The following is a 15,292-nucleotide window of genomic DNA, read 5'->3' as shown; positions in this document are numbered from 1 at the left end:
AACTTTTCCTAAACAAAATATTTCCTATGCTATATATTTATCCCTCGGTGTGACTCCAGGGTTACATATTTTTATTATAAAACCTCACTAAATATGAAAAGTGGAACTTTATTGTTTTGGGGCATCCTCAGCAGCTGTGGGAATTGTACATATTCATAAAATTCAAGGATTTCTTTCTTCATTAAGAGAAGATAGCTATCAGTAAGTGTGATGTAGCTGGGTTTAATTTTACACTGCCATTCCTTTGCACTGCTTTTGTTTTAAGAGTTTTGATGTCGTAGTGTAAACATGAAAATGGATTTGGTTTTTCTCTTGTTCTTTGCTGTCTGCTGTAATAGATCATCACTAACAGCTTAAATTTAGAAAAACCCTGACAATTGCTAATGCAAAGTTTATTTGCATCTTGAGTTGGCACACATCTACTTGTAATACTTAGTGAAGTCTATTAAGAGTTTATAAATTTTAATACTTAAAAAATTAATGCAAAGCATTAACTGACAGTTTGTTTGAATTTCAAGTTGTAGATGGTGCATTTACTTAAATAAACTGTGTTTGGAGATTTTGAAGTTAATAGCAGGACTGAGATTTTTGCAGGGCTGCTGAGCATCTGCATCTCCTTTTGTCTGAATTCACCTGGAGTTACTGGTGCACTTGACTTAAAAGTAGTTTATCTTGCAGAATTACACAAGCAAGTATGATCCTGATGTTCACTTGACCAAATACCTAAACTTTTCTTCTGCAACTCTGCCACATATGTTCCAAAGGAGCATAGAAAGCTGCATAGGCAAAAGAATGGGCACTACACACGGTCCTCCAGCAGGGAAGAAAATGACTGTCTTTATTGATGACATCAACATGCCTCTGATTAATGAATGGGGTGATCAGGTAAAAGGAAAATACTAACTTTTGGGAGTTGGTGGTCTTACCATTGTTGCTGATACTGATCAATGGGTTGAAAAAATGGGACAGGTTAGAAAAAAGATATCTTAATATGGATTAGAACAAATACATTTACTAAAAACAATTTCCCCAAGCCAGTTTTTGAGATGACTAACAAGCTGTCAGTCCCAAAAGATCAAGGATGGTGTCAAGCCACTTGGTGCAATCACTGTAGTATTTAAGCCTTTTGGTTTGGTTGCATACAAAGCTGGTAGGATTTCCAAACTAGCAGTCCTGAGAACCAGTTTGGGAAAGGAAGCATGCAAATCCAAGAAACACTCAGAGATTTTTCTTTGATCTGCTCTGGACTTTAAATTGCAGTAACTATTATGCGAAATCTAAGCTGGTGGTGAGTCTAAAGAACAAGACTTACGAGAAGTGGCTGAGGAAACTGGGGTTGTTGAGCCTTGAGTAAAGAAACTTTGGGGGAGATCTTGCTGCTCTCTTCAGCTACCTGAAAGGAGATTGTAGTGAGGTCGGTGTTGACAGGACAAGGGGAAATCGCTTCAAGTTGCACCAGGGGAGGTTTAGATTGGATATCAGAGAAAAATTTCTTCACCAAAAGGGTTGTTGAGCCCTGAAACAGATTGCCCAGGGAAGTGGTGGAGTCACCATCCATGGAGGTATATAAGAGAGGTGTAGATGTGTCACCTGGGAACATGGCTTAGTGGTGGATTTGGCAGTACTGGTTCAATGGTTGGACTCGATCAAAAAGGTCTTTTCCAACCTAAACAATTCTATGATCACAGTTGACATTAAAGACTAGCAAGCTGTCTTGAGGTATTGATAAAAGAATACTTACAGACCAATACCCTGAAAATCTGACTTAAAAAAAAAAAAATCTGCTGAGAAAAAGCAAATTTTCTCCTTTTGGTATGGCTCTGTAATTGTGTTCTCTCACTGCCTGTGTACAGGTGGACATGTGACTACACTTTGTGCTAAATTAACCACTCTTTGTCACTATCTGTCTGTGTCAGTCTGAAGCTATAGCCAGGATTGAAAATTTAAAGTGCTGGTTTTTCTTAAATTGAAATTATGCAAATCCAGTTGAATGTCTGACTTCCTGTCCACAACTACTTAGCACATGAAGCTTACATAAAGCCAGTGCACTGCATCTGAGTGCTTGGTTGCCATGTTGCATGTTGACAACCCTGAAACACCTAAATCCTCCTTTTTTTTTTTTTTTTTTTGGCAATATTTAGATCACCAATGAGATTGTAAGACAGCTGATGGAACAGAAAGGTTTCTACAGTTTGGAGAAGCCAGGGGAATTCACAAATGTAGTTGACATCCAGTTTGTAGCTGCTATGATTCACCCTGGGGGAGGTCGGAATGACATCCCACAGCGCCTGAAACGCCAGTTCACCATCTTCAACTGCACATTGCCTTCTAATTCCTCTATTGATAAGATATTTCAAACAATAGCTGAAGGCTATTTCTGCGAACAACGACATTTCCCCGCAGAAATATGTAAACTGGCTTCAGCATTAGTATCTACAAGTCGAAAGGTTTGGCAAATGACAAAAGCAAAGGTAAAATGACATCTATTAAGCCTTTGAAGCATCTGACTCAGGCCTTTTGTACTGTCTTGTGTGTTTGTAGTTCATACTGTGAAGCTGTGACCTATGTGTGTAATTGCTGGCTGATTCCTCTGTTCTGAATTGGTTGCTCTCAAGTTAGCTGACAAAAATCCTAATCACATGTAGTGTCTTCTGTAGCTGATACAAGTATCACATAATATACATATGATATAGTAAGCATAGCTGATAGGAAGATTGAGACATCTTCCAGTTGAGAAAATGCTGAGAGCACAAGAAACCAGAAATTAAAAATTAGATAGGAATCTTCTGTAGAGCTGTTTGGGATCGTGAGAAACTTTAAAGATCTGAATTAAAGGAAAGAAGAAAAATCTGGCAGACAGGGAATCAGTTCAAAACAAATAAAATCTGGTATTTAGCAATTTATAAATATTTACATTTTCCATTTCAAACAGACTGTTAAAAACATTTGACTGCAATTCCTGGGCAAATTTTGCTTTGAAAAAGACAAAAAATATTAGGTATAGAATGCAATTTGAAAAAACAAAACTACAGCATAGAAATGTGTGTCGAATTTGTTCTTCTTCTGAGAAAAGTGGAGGACAGTAGTGGAAAGAGAGGGATTTGTTAAATGGTATTTTCTAGTCCAATAAAAGTTGGTCAGAATTTCACAAACAACTAACTGTAGACCTAAACTTACTTTGCACACAGAACTAGAGAGACTTCTAGCAAAACTACTGACTAGTCAATATTGACCAATATATTCAACAGAATTGGTGCTTATTACCACTAATTAACTTCCTTTCCTAGAGGAAAAGTAGCTTTTTCTAGGTTGTAAATATTTTCCCAAATATTGTTTGCTCTTTTTTTTTCCCTTTTCCCTTGCCTTTCTTTGCCTTTCCTTGCCTCTCCTTGCCTCTCCTTGCCTCGCCTCCTTTCCCTTTCCCTTTCCCTTTCCCTTTCCCTTTCCCTTTCCCTTTCCCTTTCCCTTTCCCTTTCCCTTTCCCTTTCCCTTTCCCTTTTCCTTTCCCTTTCCCTTTTCCTCATGAACTTTTCCTCCTCATTCTTGGAAAGGATGAAGACTAACGGAAATGATCTGGAAGAAAGGGCAGGAGCAACACCACAGGTTAAACAATGTTGACATTTTTACTGTGGTCATCAGTGTCATCATTAACTAACCTGTCTTGGCTTCAATGCATGTTCCTGGGATTTGAAACATTCAAAGAAACTCAAATGAAATCTATGTGAAATTAAAGAGCTAGCTGTTGCTAGTGTCATTTCTTCATTTTACCTTAATGCCTCTTAAATGCCAAGCATGTATTTTTGCTTTAATACAAGACTGAAGTTTGTGAAAATATCCACATTCACTTAATAATAAGTAGAAAATATTTTTATTTAGCAGTTATTTGAATATAGTTCACGACATTATTTTGTAGATGTTACCAACTCCAGCTAAATTTCATTACATCTTCAATTTACGAGACCTCAGTCGTATTTGGCAAGGAATACTTACAGTTACTCCTGACGTCTGCCAGAGCATCAGTGTTTTGGTAGCCTTGTTCCAACATGAATGCAGACGTGTTATTGCAGACAGGTTCATCAGCAAAAGTGATAAGGACTGGTTTGAAGATTTGATGAGGAAGGTAAGCAAACAGTATTTTGGTATTTGCCACAGAAAGAGGCCAAGGACATAGTTCATTACTAAATCAATCCTTCACGTATTGCTGTAGATTGTTTCTGAAGAACACGGTCAAAATCTACTTGAAGATAAATGGACAGAATTATACTTTGTGGATTTCTTGCGTGATGTCCCAGAGACTGCTGGAGATGAACCTGATGATGCAGAGTTGAAGGCTCCGAAAATTTATGAGCCTATCCCATCTTTGGATTACTTGGCTGAAAGATTACGGATGTTCATGCAACAGTACAATGAAACTGTCAGAGGATCAAAGATGGATTTAGTATTTTTCAAGGTATTACTGCTTGTAATTGTATTAATACAGAAAGTGCCTGGTCTTCTGCACTTACTGATACATCTTGTATGTTTCTATCACATTATTTTGGAGATAGCTCAGAACAACTAGGTTGTTTCTACAGTACACACTGTGAATGTCATCTTGCTTTCCTGAAAGTTACCTCCTTCTCGAAGGTCTTGATGCACAATGCTCTCCTCAGCTTTAGACTGGGTGGTTTGATAGAATTTTAGGGTGTTTCAGATTAATTCTCACCCTAGGATGACTACAGCAGTAGAATAAGAAATGCCTATATTGCACTTGTATTTTACTTTTGTCAGTCTATTTAGAGAGCTTGTAAATAGGTCAGCTAAAAAGTCTGGGGGAGTCCTTTCTGCTTTACCTTCTGCCCCTAAGGAGCATGCCCTCAGCTCTGCTGATGACAAACTGTGCATATGACATTGCTTCATACAAGACTGATACAATGACATTTCTCTTGGGCTAGCCCTGCTGCCCACAGAATTCAGGGGGGAATCTCCTGTTGATTTTGATTACTACAGGACTGAGTCTTTGGCATAGGCTCCAGAGAAGCCATCCAGCTGTGGAGAAGCAGTTGGTTGGTGACACGCTTCTAGTTGATTATACAATGCATTATTTTTGCATCTCTTCATCCACTTTTCTCTCAATACACAGGATGCAATTATCCATTTGATTAAAATATCACGGATTATTCGTACTCCACAAGGAAATGCATTGTTGGTGGGCGTGGGTGGATCTGGAAAGCAGAGTCTGACCAGACTAGCATCATACATTGCTGGATATGAGAGCTTTCAGATTACTTTAACAAGGTAACACAATGCAGTGTACCTGGACATTTGCTCCTTAATTTGCCATAGAAATGAACTCCTCACAATCATCTTAAAGAAATGCAAACCTCTCAACCTTTTTATCCCTCATTGTAAACTACATTTCTGGTCAAAAGTAACTGTCCAAATGTACATCTATAGGTGACAGATCCTGGGTCTTTGTTTTGTTGACTTTATGCTATTGACAAGAAATATATATTTTCTTCAGCATTTGAGTCTGCAATGTACCTCTGTGAAATCACACTGAAATACAATTTTGCACTAAAAATAACAGGGAGTAATCTGCTGGTGCATGCTGCATAGTAGGCAAACGCTGATGGCCAGGGGAAATGGTAACTTTTTCTATAGATCCTTATGTAGATAAACTGTATTATGACAATTTCTGTCAATGACTTACTATTTTGTAATGCTGGAGTTCTGTAATTTATAGAAATTTGAAGTGAAAGGGAGTAGCTACTGCCTTCCTTCTGTTTCTCTTTTTACATAGAGTTTACAGGGGTAAGCAATGAAGACTGGCAGAGTGCATTCTCCTTTGCAAACTGTTTAACATGCTGAGAAATACTCTTTAGAGAGACATATCAGGTCTATGAATAATGTTATGAGGCTCCTGATGAAAGGAAAGATAAAGAAAGATATATCACAATCTCTTCCTCTGTCCCAGAAGCAGAAGGAAGGAACAGTGAGAACAAAAAAAAAGGAGGGGAAGAAAAAAAACAAAGTGATAGAACAGAATCCCTAGATTTCCAAGATTATTAAGGCAACTATTAATAATGGCAATGAATATGGAGGGGGGAAGAATGAAATTAGCAGTGAAGAGTGGATGCTGGCTCATGTTTTGTCTCTAAGTATCATTTCCCATTGCTGTTGTTAGGTTATTGAACTAGATAGACTGCAATTCTGACAGTAGAGAATTTCTTATATTCCTATCAGAATAGCAGAAATCACTGTAATAACTGTAGCTGACACATGCAAACTGAAGAGTTGGATTGTTTTACAAGCTCTGCAGTGCTTGCTCTATGGGTATTTATAGAGCAGAAATAAGATGGAGGGAGAAGAGAACTGTGACACTTCCTGTGTGGCATATTTAATACGTGTAGAATGGGTTGTGTGTGTATTGCACAAATTACTTATGACTTGGAAGAGATTATTGGAAATAAGAGACTGGTTATAAAGAAAAGAGGTTCTTAATTTCATCTTTAATTGGCTAAGGACAAAATCTGCCATTTTATTAACCCTGGTTTACATCACTTTATATTGCACAGTCTGAAATGTGTAGTTGAATTTGTGTGGACTTCATCTGAATCTTACTTGTGTGCACCAGCTACAAGACACATAACAACAGAACCAGTCACGGTCTCCATGTGCAGAAGAGCTTCAGAATCAGCCCAAGTGATAATGTTCAAACATAATTTCTGGGGCTTGATTTTAGTTAAACCATATAACACAATAAGCCCCTCAGTTTCATTCTCTCTTGTTTCATAATGATTTCCTTTAACCAGCTCTCAACATCTTCAGAAGATAATCCAGCTGTATTTATGTAATGGTTACAGGTATCATAACCTACTTGACAACTTAATCCAGCTGTATTAACCTACATATCTAACAAAGAATTTACGTCTGCAAACCATGGGGATACAAAACAGTATCATAATTAGATATAGTATTGCTCTCACCATACTTTTTTCCAGCACATTATTTTTTTTGACTTCACCTCATTTCACATGATTTATGTTACTGATCATTCACTTTGGGAAAATGTTTAAGGAAAAACTCTAAAAAATGTAACCAGGAGCTATGGTATTAAGTTCTTATCTAGATTTTTTTCCTTGCCTTAAGGAAGCTGATCCAGATGATACATACCTCCTAAGATGGTCTGTAATTTTTGTTCTCTCTTTCTTTAACCCTTCTCTATTCCAGAACATATGCCAGCAACAACCTTTTGGATGATCTGAAAACATTGTACCGCACTGCTGGGCAAAAAGGAAAGGGTGTTGTCTTTATATTCACAGACAATGAAGTCAGAGATGAATCTTTTCTTGAGTACATGAACACTGTTTTGACTTCAGGTGAAGTCTCGAATCTTTTTGCACGAGATGAAGTAGGTGAAATCACACAGGACCTGATTCCAGCAATGAAGAAGGAGTACCCAAGGCTTACTTCCACTAGTGAAAATCTTTATAATTACTTTCTTGCTCGAGTTCGGAATAACCTGCATGTGGTTCTTTGTTTTTCTCCTGTTGGGGAAAAATTCAGAACTCGTGCACTCAAATTTCCAGGTCTGATTTCAGGCTGTACCATGGACTGGTTTCAGTGTTGGCCTAAAGATGCTCTTGTAGCAGTTGCACAGCATTTTTTAGCTTCCTACCATATTGAGTGTACAGATGAAGTGAAACAGAGTGTTGTTAACACCATGGGAACAATTCAAGATATTGTAGCTGAAAAATGTGTTGAATACTTTGAACGATATAGGAGACGAACATTTGTGACACCAAAATCTTACCTGTCCTTCATTGGAGGCTACAAAGCTATTTACAAAGAGAAGTTTGCCAGTCTTGGAAGTTTGTCTGAACGCATGAGAACAGGTACTGTCAAAGCTTTTGGATTTTTGTTTCTTTCTTTGTTTTTAAAAAGGTGAGAAGAATCTGAATAAAAGGATGTAAAAGCATGGATTTAAATTGTGAGCTCATGTTCATTTGGAAGCCAACTCATATATTTTTAGCTGTATTGTGTGTGATTACAGACTCTGCAGAGGTTTTGTTTCAATGAACTTTATGAATGTGCAGATCAGAGAGGAGATTTGAAAACAGTATTAGTTAGCAGTTAAAATGCCTGAAACTCCTGCTTTGACGTGTATGTATGCCAAGGAACTACTGAGATCCTAGTTTTCACATGTAAGCATGCCAAGAGTAAATCTGAGAAAAGGTAAGTAAATGTTCATATTCAGTCCCTCTGAAGAATTTTTTAAAGGAACAGGTATATGCCAAAGGTAAAATTTCAAAAATATAGCTGTGCACATGGTCAGACATGGTAAACAATTAAACAGTTTCCTAAACTGAATGCTGTTTGGAAGTGAATGTGACCTTAAACTGTTTATTCTCCCACCGTTGACAATTGTAGACCTGACCTATGTACACATACGTCCAAAGGTAAAGGGTGGCTGGCTGTCTGGAAGAACAAACGTGGGTTTTTTTGAGTTAGAAAGATATATATGATGCATTTACATTTAGATGCATGGATTTATAATGAAGATGCCTATACTTAAGAGTTTTTCTCATAATTTGTTCAAACTGTTGGAGTATTGTATTGCTCAAGAATCTGTAGGTTTTTTTACCCCATCTCATCTGGACCTTCATGTAATGTTGAATTTAGAAGCTCAGCCTACTCTCCTTGTGTCTTCACTTTCATTGCCAGGTTCCTCCTCTTTGTCTTGTACAGAGTACAGCCTAGTGCTTTTTATGTTCTCATGGATTTCAGAAATTTCACACACATTTCTTAAGTGTCATTCACCATGCTAATGTTTTCCAGCATGTGTGTTTAACATTTAGTCTCCTTCTCATATAAAAGAATATAAACAAGTGATCAAGTGACAGATTCTGAAGGCTTTTACACATTAAAAAATAAAAATTGTCCTGGTTGATTTTAGTGTTCAACCAATGGGATCACTCACTAGTATTCCTAAACATGAATCCGAGCAACTTATTTTAAATATCCACTTATTGCTTCAGTGAGGTTACTCTCTCCATAGGTCTTTCTGTTGCTAAAATGGAATTTGTTCACCACAGGTCTTGCAAAACTGATGGAAGCTGAGGTTTCTGTAAGCCAGCTCTCCAAAGAGTTGGTTATGAAGGAGAAAGATTTGGCTATAGCTTCAAAAAAAGCTGATGAAGTTTTATTGGAAGTAACTATGAAAGCCCATGCTGCAGAAAAAGTGAAAACGCAGGTGCAAAAGGTAAAAGACAAGGCTCAGGCTATTGTGGATGACATTGCCATTGATAAAGCAGCAGCAGAGGAGAAGCTTGAAGCTGCAAGGCCTGCACTGGAAGAAGCCAAGGCAGCCCTGCAGGTCAGAAGCAAATATATTCTGAACGTGCATGTAGTTAATGGTCATTATGTGCAATAATATGGCTTGTGCTTCTAACTTGGGGGGTGGGGAAAGATTGAGGAACTGGCACTGACCTGTAAATCCTTGCATAAAAAACCCTGAAAACTGAAGAGGGGAGGAGGTAAGATGGGCAGTACTCTACTGTCAGGTAGTAAAGCAGCCACAGAGTGGTACTACCTGTAGGGACTTTCTGCAGTAGTGCTTCTGAGCGACCTGCAAACCTGCAGCCATTGCATTCCATACACAGTCCTCCCAAAAGAACATCATTCTTTGCCATCAGGTGACTGCTTAAATAAACGGACTATTTTCTTTTATAATTTTTCAGACAATAAAACCTTCTGACATTGCAACTGTTCGCAAACTGAGTAAACCTCCTCACCTGATAATGCGGATCATGGACTGCGTGCTACTTTTATTCCAAAGGAAAATAGACTCAGTGACACTAGATCAGGAACACCCAGGTGTCAAGCCATCATGGACTGAGGCTCAGAAGCTAATGAATAATTCAGGATTTCTTAGCATGTTGCTTACTTTCCAGAAGGTAAGTAATTAATAGGGGCACTACTGCTTCAATAACCATCTTCAGAGTTCACATGAAAGTGTCTTCTACCATCAAAGGCAGTTTGAAACAGTTTTGTCTATCTATAGTTGTGGATACTTTCTGACTTTATTCTTCTTTATTTTCATGGCTCATTATCTCAGTAGTTTTTCTCCTGGGCCACGCAGTGGCTCCTAGCAGACAGAAGTATCCCGTGCACTAGACCAAATCTTGAGAAGCTTGATGTTATCTTATTCAGGCAGCTCCTGCTTCTAAGTAGGAACTTGCCTTAGAAGGGCCCAGTCTTGGTTTTTCAAATGGCTCACCTTCTCCAGTGCTACCAGGCCTGTTTGCTCGTAAGGCACTTGACAATTCTGTCAATTTGCTAGGGAGCTAGCAGGAAATAAGAAAAAAATGAACAGGGAAAGAAATGACATAATTTGGGAACTTTTGAGGTTCTTTCACTAGAAAAGTAGTGAAGTGAAGAATAATCTCATTATCAATTGTAAGAAAAATAAGAGCAAGCAGGTTTTTATTTCTGTCAGGACAGGAACTTTTGCAGCAGGGTTCACTGAACTGTGAGAAAAAGGAAAATTCTCTATAGGGAAGAGAAGAAAGATGTCACAGGTAGCTGGACCAGAAAAATACCTAGGTTAGAATATGAAATGGCAGAATCGTAGCCCAACTTCATAATCCAGAAGACCAAGCAGATTTCAGCAAAACCTGGCATTTCTGCAATGTTGCAGAACATACTTTCTCGTTTGGACACTGATGTTTTAATCTACTTATCTGTGCATTTTGCTGATGCCTTTTCTAAGCTGCTGGAGTGTTTTTGTTGTGAAGATCATTCTCACTATCCCCAGGAGCCATTTCTCCCAGAGAGCCATATTGTGGAAACTTGCACTGCCTCTGTAGACAGTTTCTTCCTGGGGCTGTCAGTCTGGTCACTTTTCCAAGTGCTATCTTGACTAAACAGAAAGAGGAAATGAGTTTTAAGGTAGCAAGGACTAATTATGTACTCCTTACTCAAGCTTCTGTCTAATGAGGCTTCCAGTTTTGGCACTTATTAATAGTGCACATATTCCTGCGAGTAGCTGGAAACACATTTAACTCAGAAAAGTCAGAAAAACTTTTGTGGGACTGAGTTCTTGCAGAAAGTGATACTGATAAATGTGGGGTAGGATACTGGACTACTTAAATCTCTGAGGAGGTACTTCTGATGCTGTCCTCCTACCCCATTTCTCATTTCAGGGTATATATGACAGGAAAGTTAATTGTGTCTGGAGTTCTGAGTAGACTACACTGCTTACTTGTTTCTGAGATTTGGGTTTTTTTTTTGTGTTCTTTCCTAGTATTTTTTAGGCAATGAAAATTAGTGGATGAAGTAGCTAATTGAATTCAAAATTAATTACTTAAAAGGAAAAGCATGACATTTCCCAAGCTTTTGAACAGAGATTTAGGCCACTGCTGATTGATCTTTGCTTCACCTTTGCCAGCTTGTTAGCTCATAATTTTGAGTAGGAGAACAAAAATGTCAAAATGTTTGTCCAGCACTATTTTACATTTTAGCAAATGATCATAGTGAAAACACCACCATGGCTGATCTTGGGAATAATATAGTGAATGTCTTTTCTATTAGAGTAGCTAGGGATCAGAACAAGTGCAAGGCAATCCTTTCTGCTATGCAGAAAAACAAGAAAAGGGTAAATTGCTTGACAGTATGAATGGTGGATGATTTTTAGATGCATTAAAAGAAAGGCATTAATACATTGCCAAAAAAAGGAAAGATTCTTTACATGTCTATTGTTAAGCATTCATTTTTAGCCTGTTTAAGCTCTTCTACTCTCTACATTGCTCAAGGAGATGAATTCCATTTTCTTCTGACACTTACATAATTACAGATTAACCACCATCATCAAAGATCTGGCTTTTCATGTTCTCAACAGATTGTGAAAGGGAGAAAAAAACTGAGATTAGAATAACAGCTGAAAGAAATCCCTTTTACGGTTAAGGAAAAGGGTTAGCTTCAGTGAAGTGAAGACAGTGCCTTGCAGTTTCACCCTTTTCCTTCCTAAAGCTGCCTGTTTGGTTCATTTACCTGTGTTCACACCAGTGCCTGTCTGATGCCATGGTGAGCTTGTTTGTGGGACTAGACTAGAAGAAAATTAATCAGTAGTTTGCTGACTTATGTTTCTGTCGTAACAGCTTCCAAACTAGCTCACCGAGCATTGGTGAGGGTATTAAAGATGGGGCAAGGACATCTGGTTGAGGGGGAAAGGGAAGAAGGTGCACTGTTGTAGCAGCAATAGCTTAGAACAGCTTAAATTGTCATGGAGCTACAAGCCCTAGTAATGACTGTAAATCTTATGTGTCAAATAGGGATATTAAATGCCACTCTGTTGCAATGGCAGTAGGAGTTATTTTCACGAGTTCACAAAAACTACTAATCTGTCCTTTATAAGAGTGAAAGGCAACAGTGTTGCTTTGTTAATTTATTCTGTAAGAAGTGATAGCCCCATGATTTTAAAAATAAAAGTGTTTCTGTGAAGCAGACCTTATTCTAAAATCCATTTAAAAAAATAATATTTCCTTTCCATTGACTAGGACTCCATTACAGAAGAAACTGTGGAGCTTTTAGAGCCTTATTTGGATATGGAGGACTATAATCTCGAGACTGCTAAAAAAGTGTGTGGAAATGTAGCAGGTCTTTGCTCATGGACACAAGCAATGGCTTACTTCTATGGTATTAATAAAGAAGTTCTTCCTCTTAAGGTATTTTTTATTGATCATTTTATTTTGAGGGATGAATCTAGTCAAGTGGAAAAAATGTCGAGTTATTTTGGCTAAAAAAGAGATTCTTGTTTCTTCACGCCATGTGGTGGAGCCAAGCACACAGAGGTTAAATATGTCCTGGCAATTTTTCCCCCCTTACACACAAGTACCCTGTGGTTCAGTTGTTACTTGTGTGAACACAGTAAGTGTTCAGTGGGTTCTTTATAGAGCCTGTCTAGCTGTACCTGGGAAATAATGGTACCTTCTCTGCCCTCAGAGTGGGTGCCAGGCACTATGGCCTCGAGAAAACTCCTCAGTCCTACTGGCCTGGGAAGGAACCTACTCATTGTGGTTATGATAGAATATGGGAAAGAGGAGGAGAGACCATTGTTGGCACAGAAGTATTCTTCAAGGAATTTAGCTGGAATTCATGTCCCTAAAAAAAATTTTGGAGTTTCAAATTGCTAAATGCAAGTGTACATATATAATAAAGAGAGTAGTTGCCAGGTATAGAATTCTGTTGTAACATTGAACTGAAGTAGAAAGGGATCAGCCACTGTTATGTGCATTCTTACATAGCTTTATTGTCTTGGAAATGTTTCATTTATGAGCATATTGAAAAAAGGGACTTTGCATATTTATATAATGATTTATAGTCATTGCTCCTACAGTGAGTTTTATGGCTCTTTTCTGAGGAAATACATCCAATCCATTATGCTTCCACTGCACTGATGTTTGGTTTCTTATTGAATAAGCCGCTGTATCAATGGTATAGTCAAAATTCTTGGCATAATCTTTTTGTATACCTAGACAGATCTGATTCAAATATGTTAAAAGCATATTTTTTTTATTCAAGTAACTCAAGAGAGTGCTATATTTTTGTGATGTATAAGTAGCTATTCCCTTTTCAAATAATGGGATGTTCACTAATGAAAACAGAATTTGAAATGTTGCTATTGAGAGCCACAAAAGGGAGCAAGACCCGGGGGGAAATAGTGGCTTTATATGCAAATGTAACCCTGAAAGTTGAAAACGTGCTCTTGTAGATTTTATTTGAATATATATGATTTAGGATTACATATAAATTTAGCTCTGTGTTCAAGTACTTGCATTCTTGTCACACTGTAGCTGACAAAAAGTGAAACATACATTTCTTGGCAAAGTGGTGCCTATTGTCAGGCATAGCAACAGTTACAAATATTTTAGAAACAGAAGATGACAGAGGGAAGGAGGAAGTGTTTAAAGTATGCAAGAGATATGGCAGGAAGCAGTGGAGTGATGCTAAGAAAATAATTGAAAATAAATGTACAATTAGACTGCATAAAGTACTAGCCCAGGCTAATTCATCCAGTGCTAAAAGCAGGTTTACTGAATGAAATAATCAAGCTGCTTTATCCTAACTGCTGTTCTAGGATATAAATCCCCTTCAGCACCTGCCAAATGGATTCAATATATTTTAAAATTGCATCTTAAGTGAGACTCATTGCCTCATTTATCTTAAATATGACAACCTGTGAAAACTAATTAATAGTGACTTATATTATAGTAAATATAGTGTGCAAAGGTACCTTATTCCTAGGAATGGATACTGGCATCCTTTATATAGGTGGCCTGCTGCCCACGGGTCATTAGTTAGACTTCCCTGTAGACCTTCAGTGTGAGGATGACCTGTTTCTCCCCAGATTGCTACCTAGTAAACCAGCCTGCTGCATTAACCTGAGAATTTAGAAACACCATCTGCTCCTTATCTGTTAGTTGAAGAATGTAAGAGCAGAATGGAAAAGCCCTGACTTTTGCTGTGATGCTGTTAACCTCTAATTAAAATACTGTGTATAGGAGTGTAATTTCCCTTAGGGATGTCTCCAGTGACTTTAATTAAGTTCTCCTTAGGCTGTTATGGTGGTCAAGGGAAGTTTGTCTACAGTTTATAAATTCTGTTTGATATTGAGGATTCTCCCTGTGAAACTCAGTTTTAAGTATGAGACTTTATTGCCTTTTCTACTTTCGTCTCCATACTGAACTAAAAACTGCAGCAGGCAATGAAAGGAACTCTTGCACCTGAAGAAGAGGTAATAGTCAAGGAGCGTTGAAATTTGATAGTTGTCCATTTAAATAAGTGTGTCCTTGTAAAGGTGATGCCTACTGGGCAGGAAAACAAGCATGCAAGTCTGAATTCAAGGTCCACAATAACTGTGGAAGGAAAGCATGTACTCTGGGGGTGAGGGGGAGGATTATGTCGCCTAACAAAACACAGTGGGGTCAGGACATGTAACTGAACAGAGAATATGGAGTGTCTTTCACTAGCTAGCACAGACTGTGAACAGCAGATAAGAGATTTCTGTGCTTTTCAAAGGTTATTTTAATCCCAAAGAATGGTCACTGATAGCAAAGAAAGTGAGGCCAAGATTTTATTAGTGTCCCTCTGCACGTGTTTGCACGTGTACGTATGTATATTTGTATGCATATGTGCATGTGTGTATATATATATATATCTTTTTAAATTTTGTATTGTTGAGGTAAAAACATTGATTTTGGAATGTCTACAAAACCTGTGTATGTCTTTGCCTTTTTTACAATCTTTCCCT

The 15,292-nt window shown here is 37.9% G+C and overlaps 1 protein-coding gene across 1 annotated transcript in view; it reads left to right on the top strand.

Annotated features, from left to right (window-relative positions):
• LOC103623566 (dynein heavy chain 5, axonemal) overlaps positions 1–15,292 on the top strand; it is a 152,347-nt gene that overhangs the window by 79,589 nt on the left and 57,466 nt on the right. The window contains exons 51-59 of the mRNA XM_017746168.1: positions 679–885; positions 2,142–2,471; positions 3,914–4,120; positions 4,208–4,450; positions 5,123–5,277; positions 7,213–7,877; positions 9,078–9,358; positions 9,723–9,938; positions 12,540–12,707. Of these exons, the coding sequence (XP_017601657.1) occupies positions 679–885; positions 2,142–2,471; positions 3,914–4,120; positions 4,208–4,450; positions 5,123–5,277; positions 7,213–7,877; positions 9,078–9,358; positions 9,723–9,938; positions 12,540–12,707 (2,472 nt within the window). The remainder of the gene's footprint in view (positions 1–678; positions 886–2,141; positions 2,472–3,913; positions 4,121–4,207; positions 4,451–5,122; positions 5,278–7,212; positions 7,878–9,077; positions 9,359–9,722; positions 9,939–12,539; positions 12,708–15,292) is intronic.

The sequence above is a fragment of the Corvus brachyrhynchos genome, unplaced genomic scaffold, assembly GCF_000691975.1.
Source record: "Corvus brachyrhynchos isolate BGI_N302 unplaced genomic scaffold, ASM69197v1 scaffold409, whole genome shotgun sequence".
In the NCBI taxonomy this organism is placed as follows: Eukaryota; Metazoa; Chordata; class Aves; order Passeriformes; family Corvidae; genus Corvus; species Corvus brachyrhynchos.
This window is presented reverse-complemented; position numbering and strand designations above follow the sequence as displayed.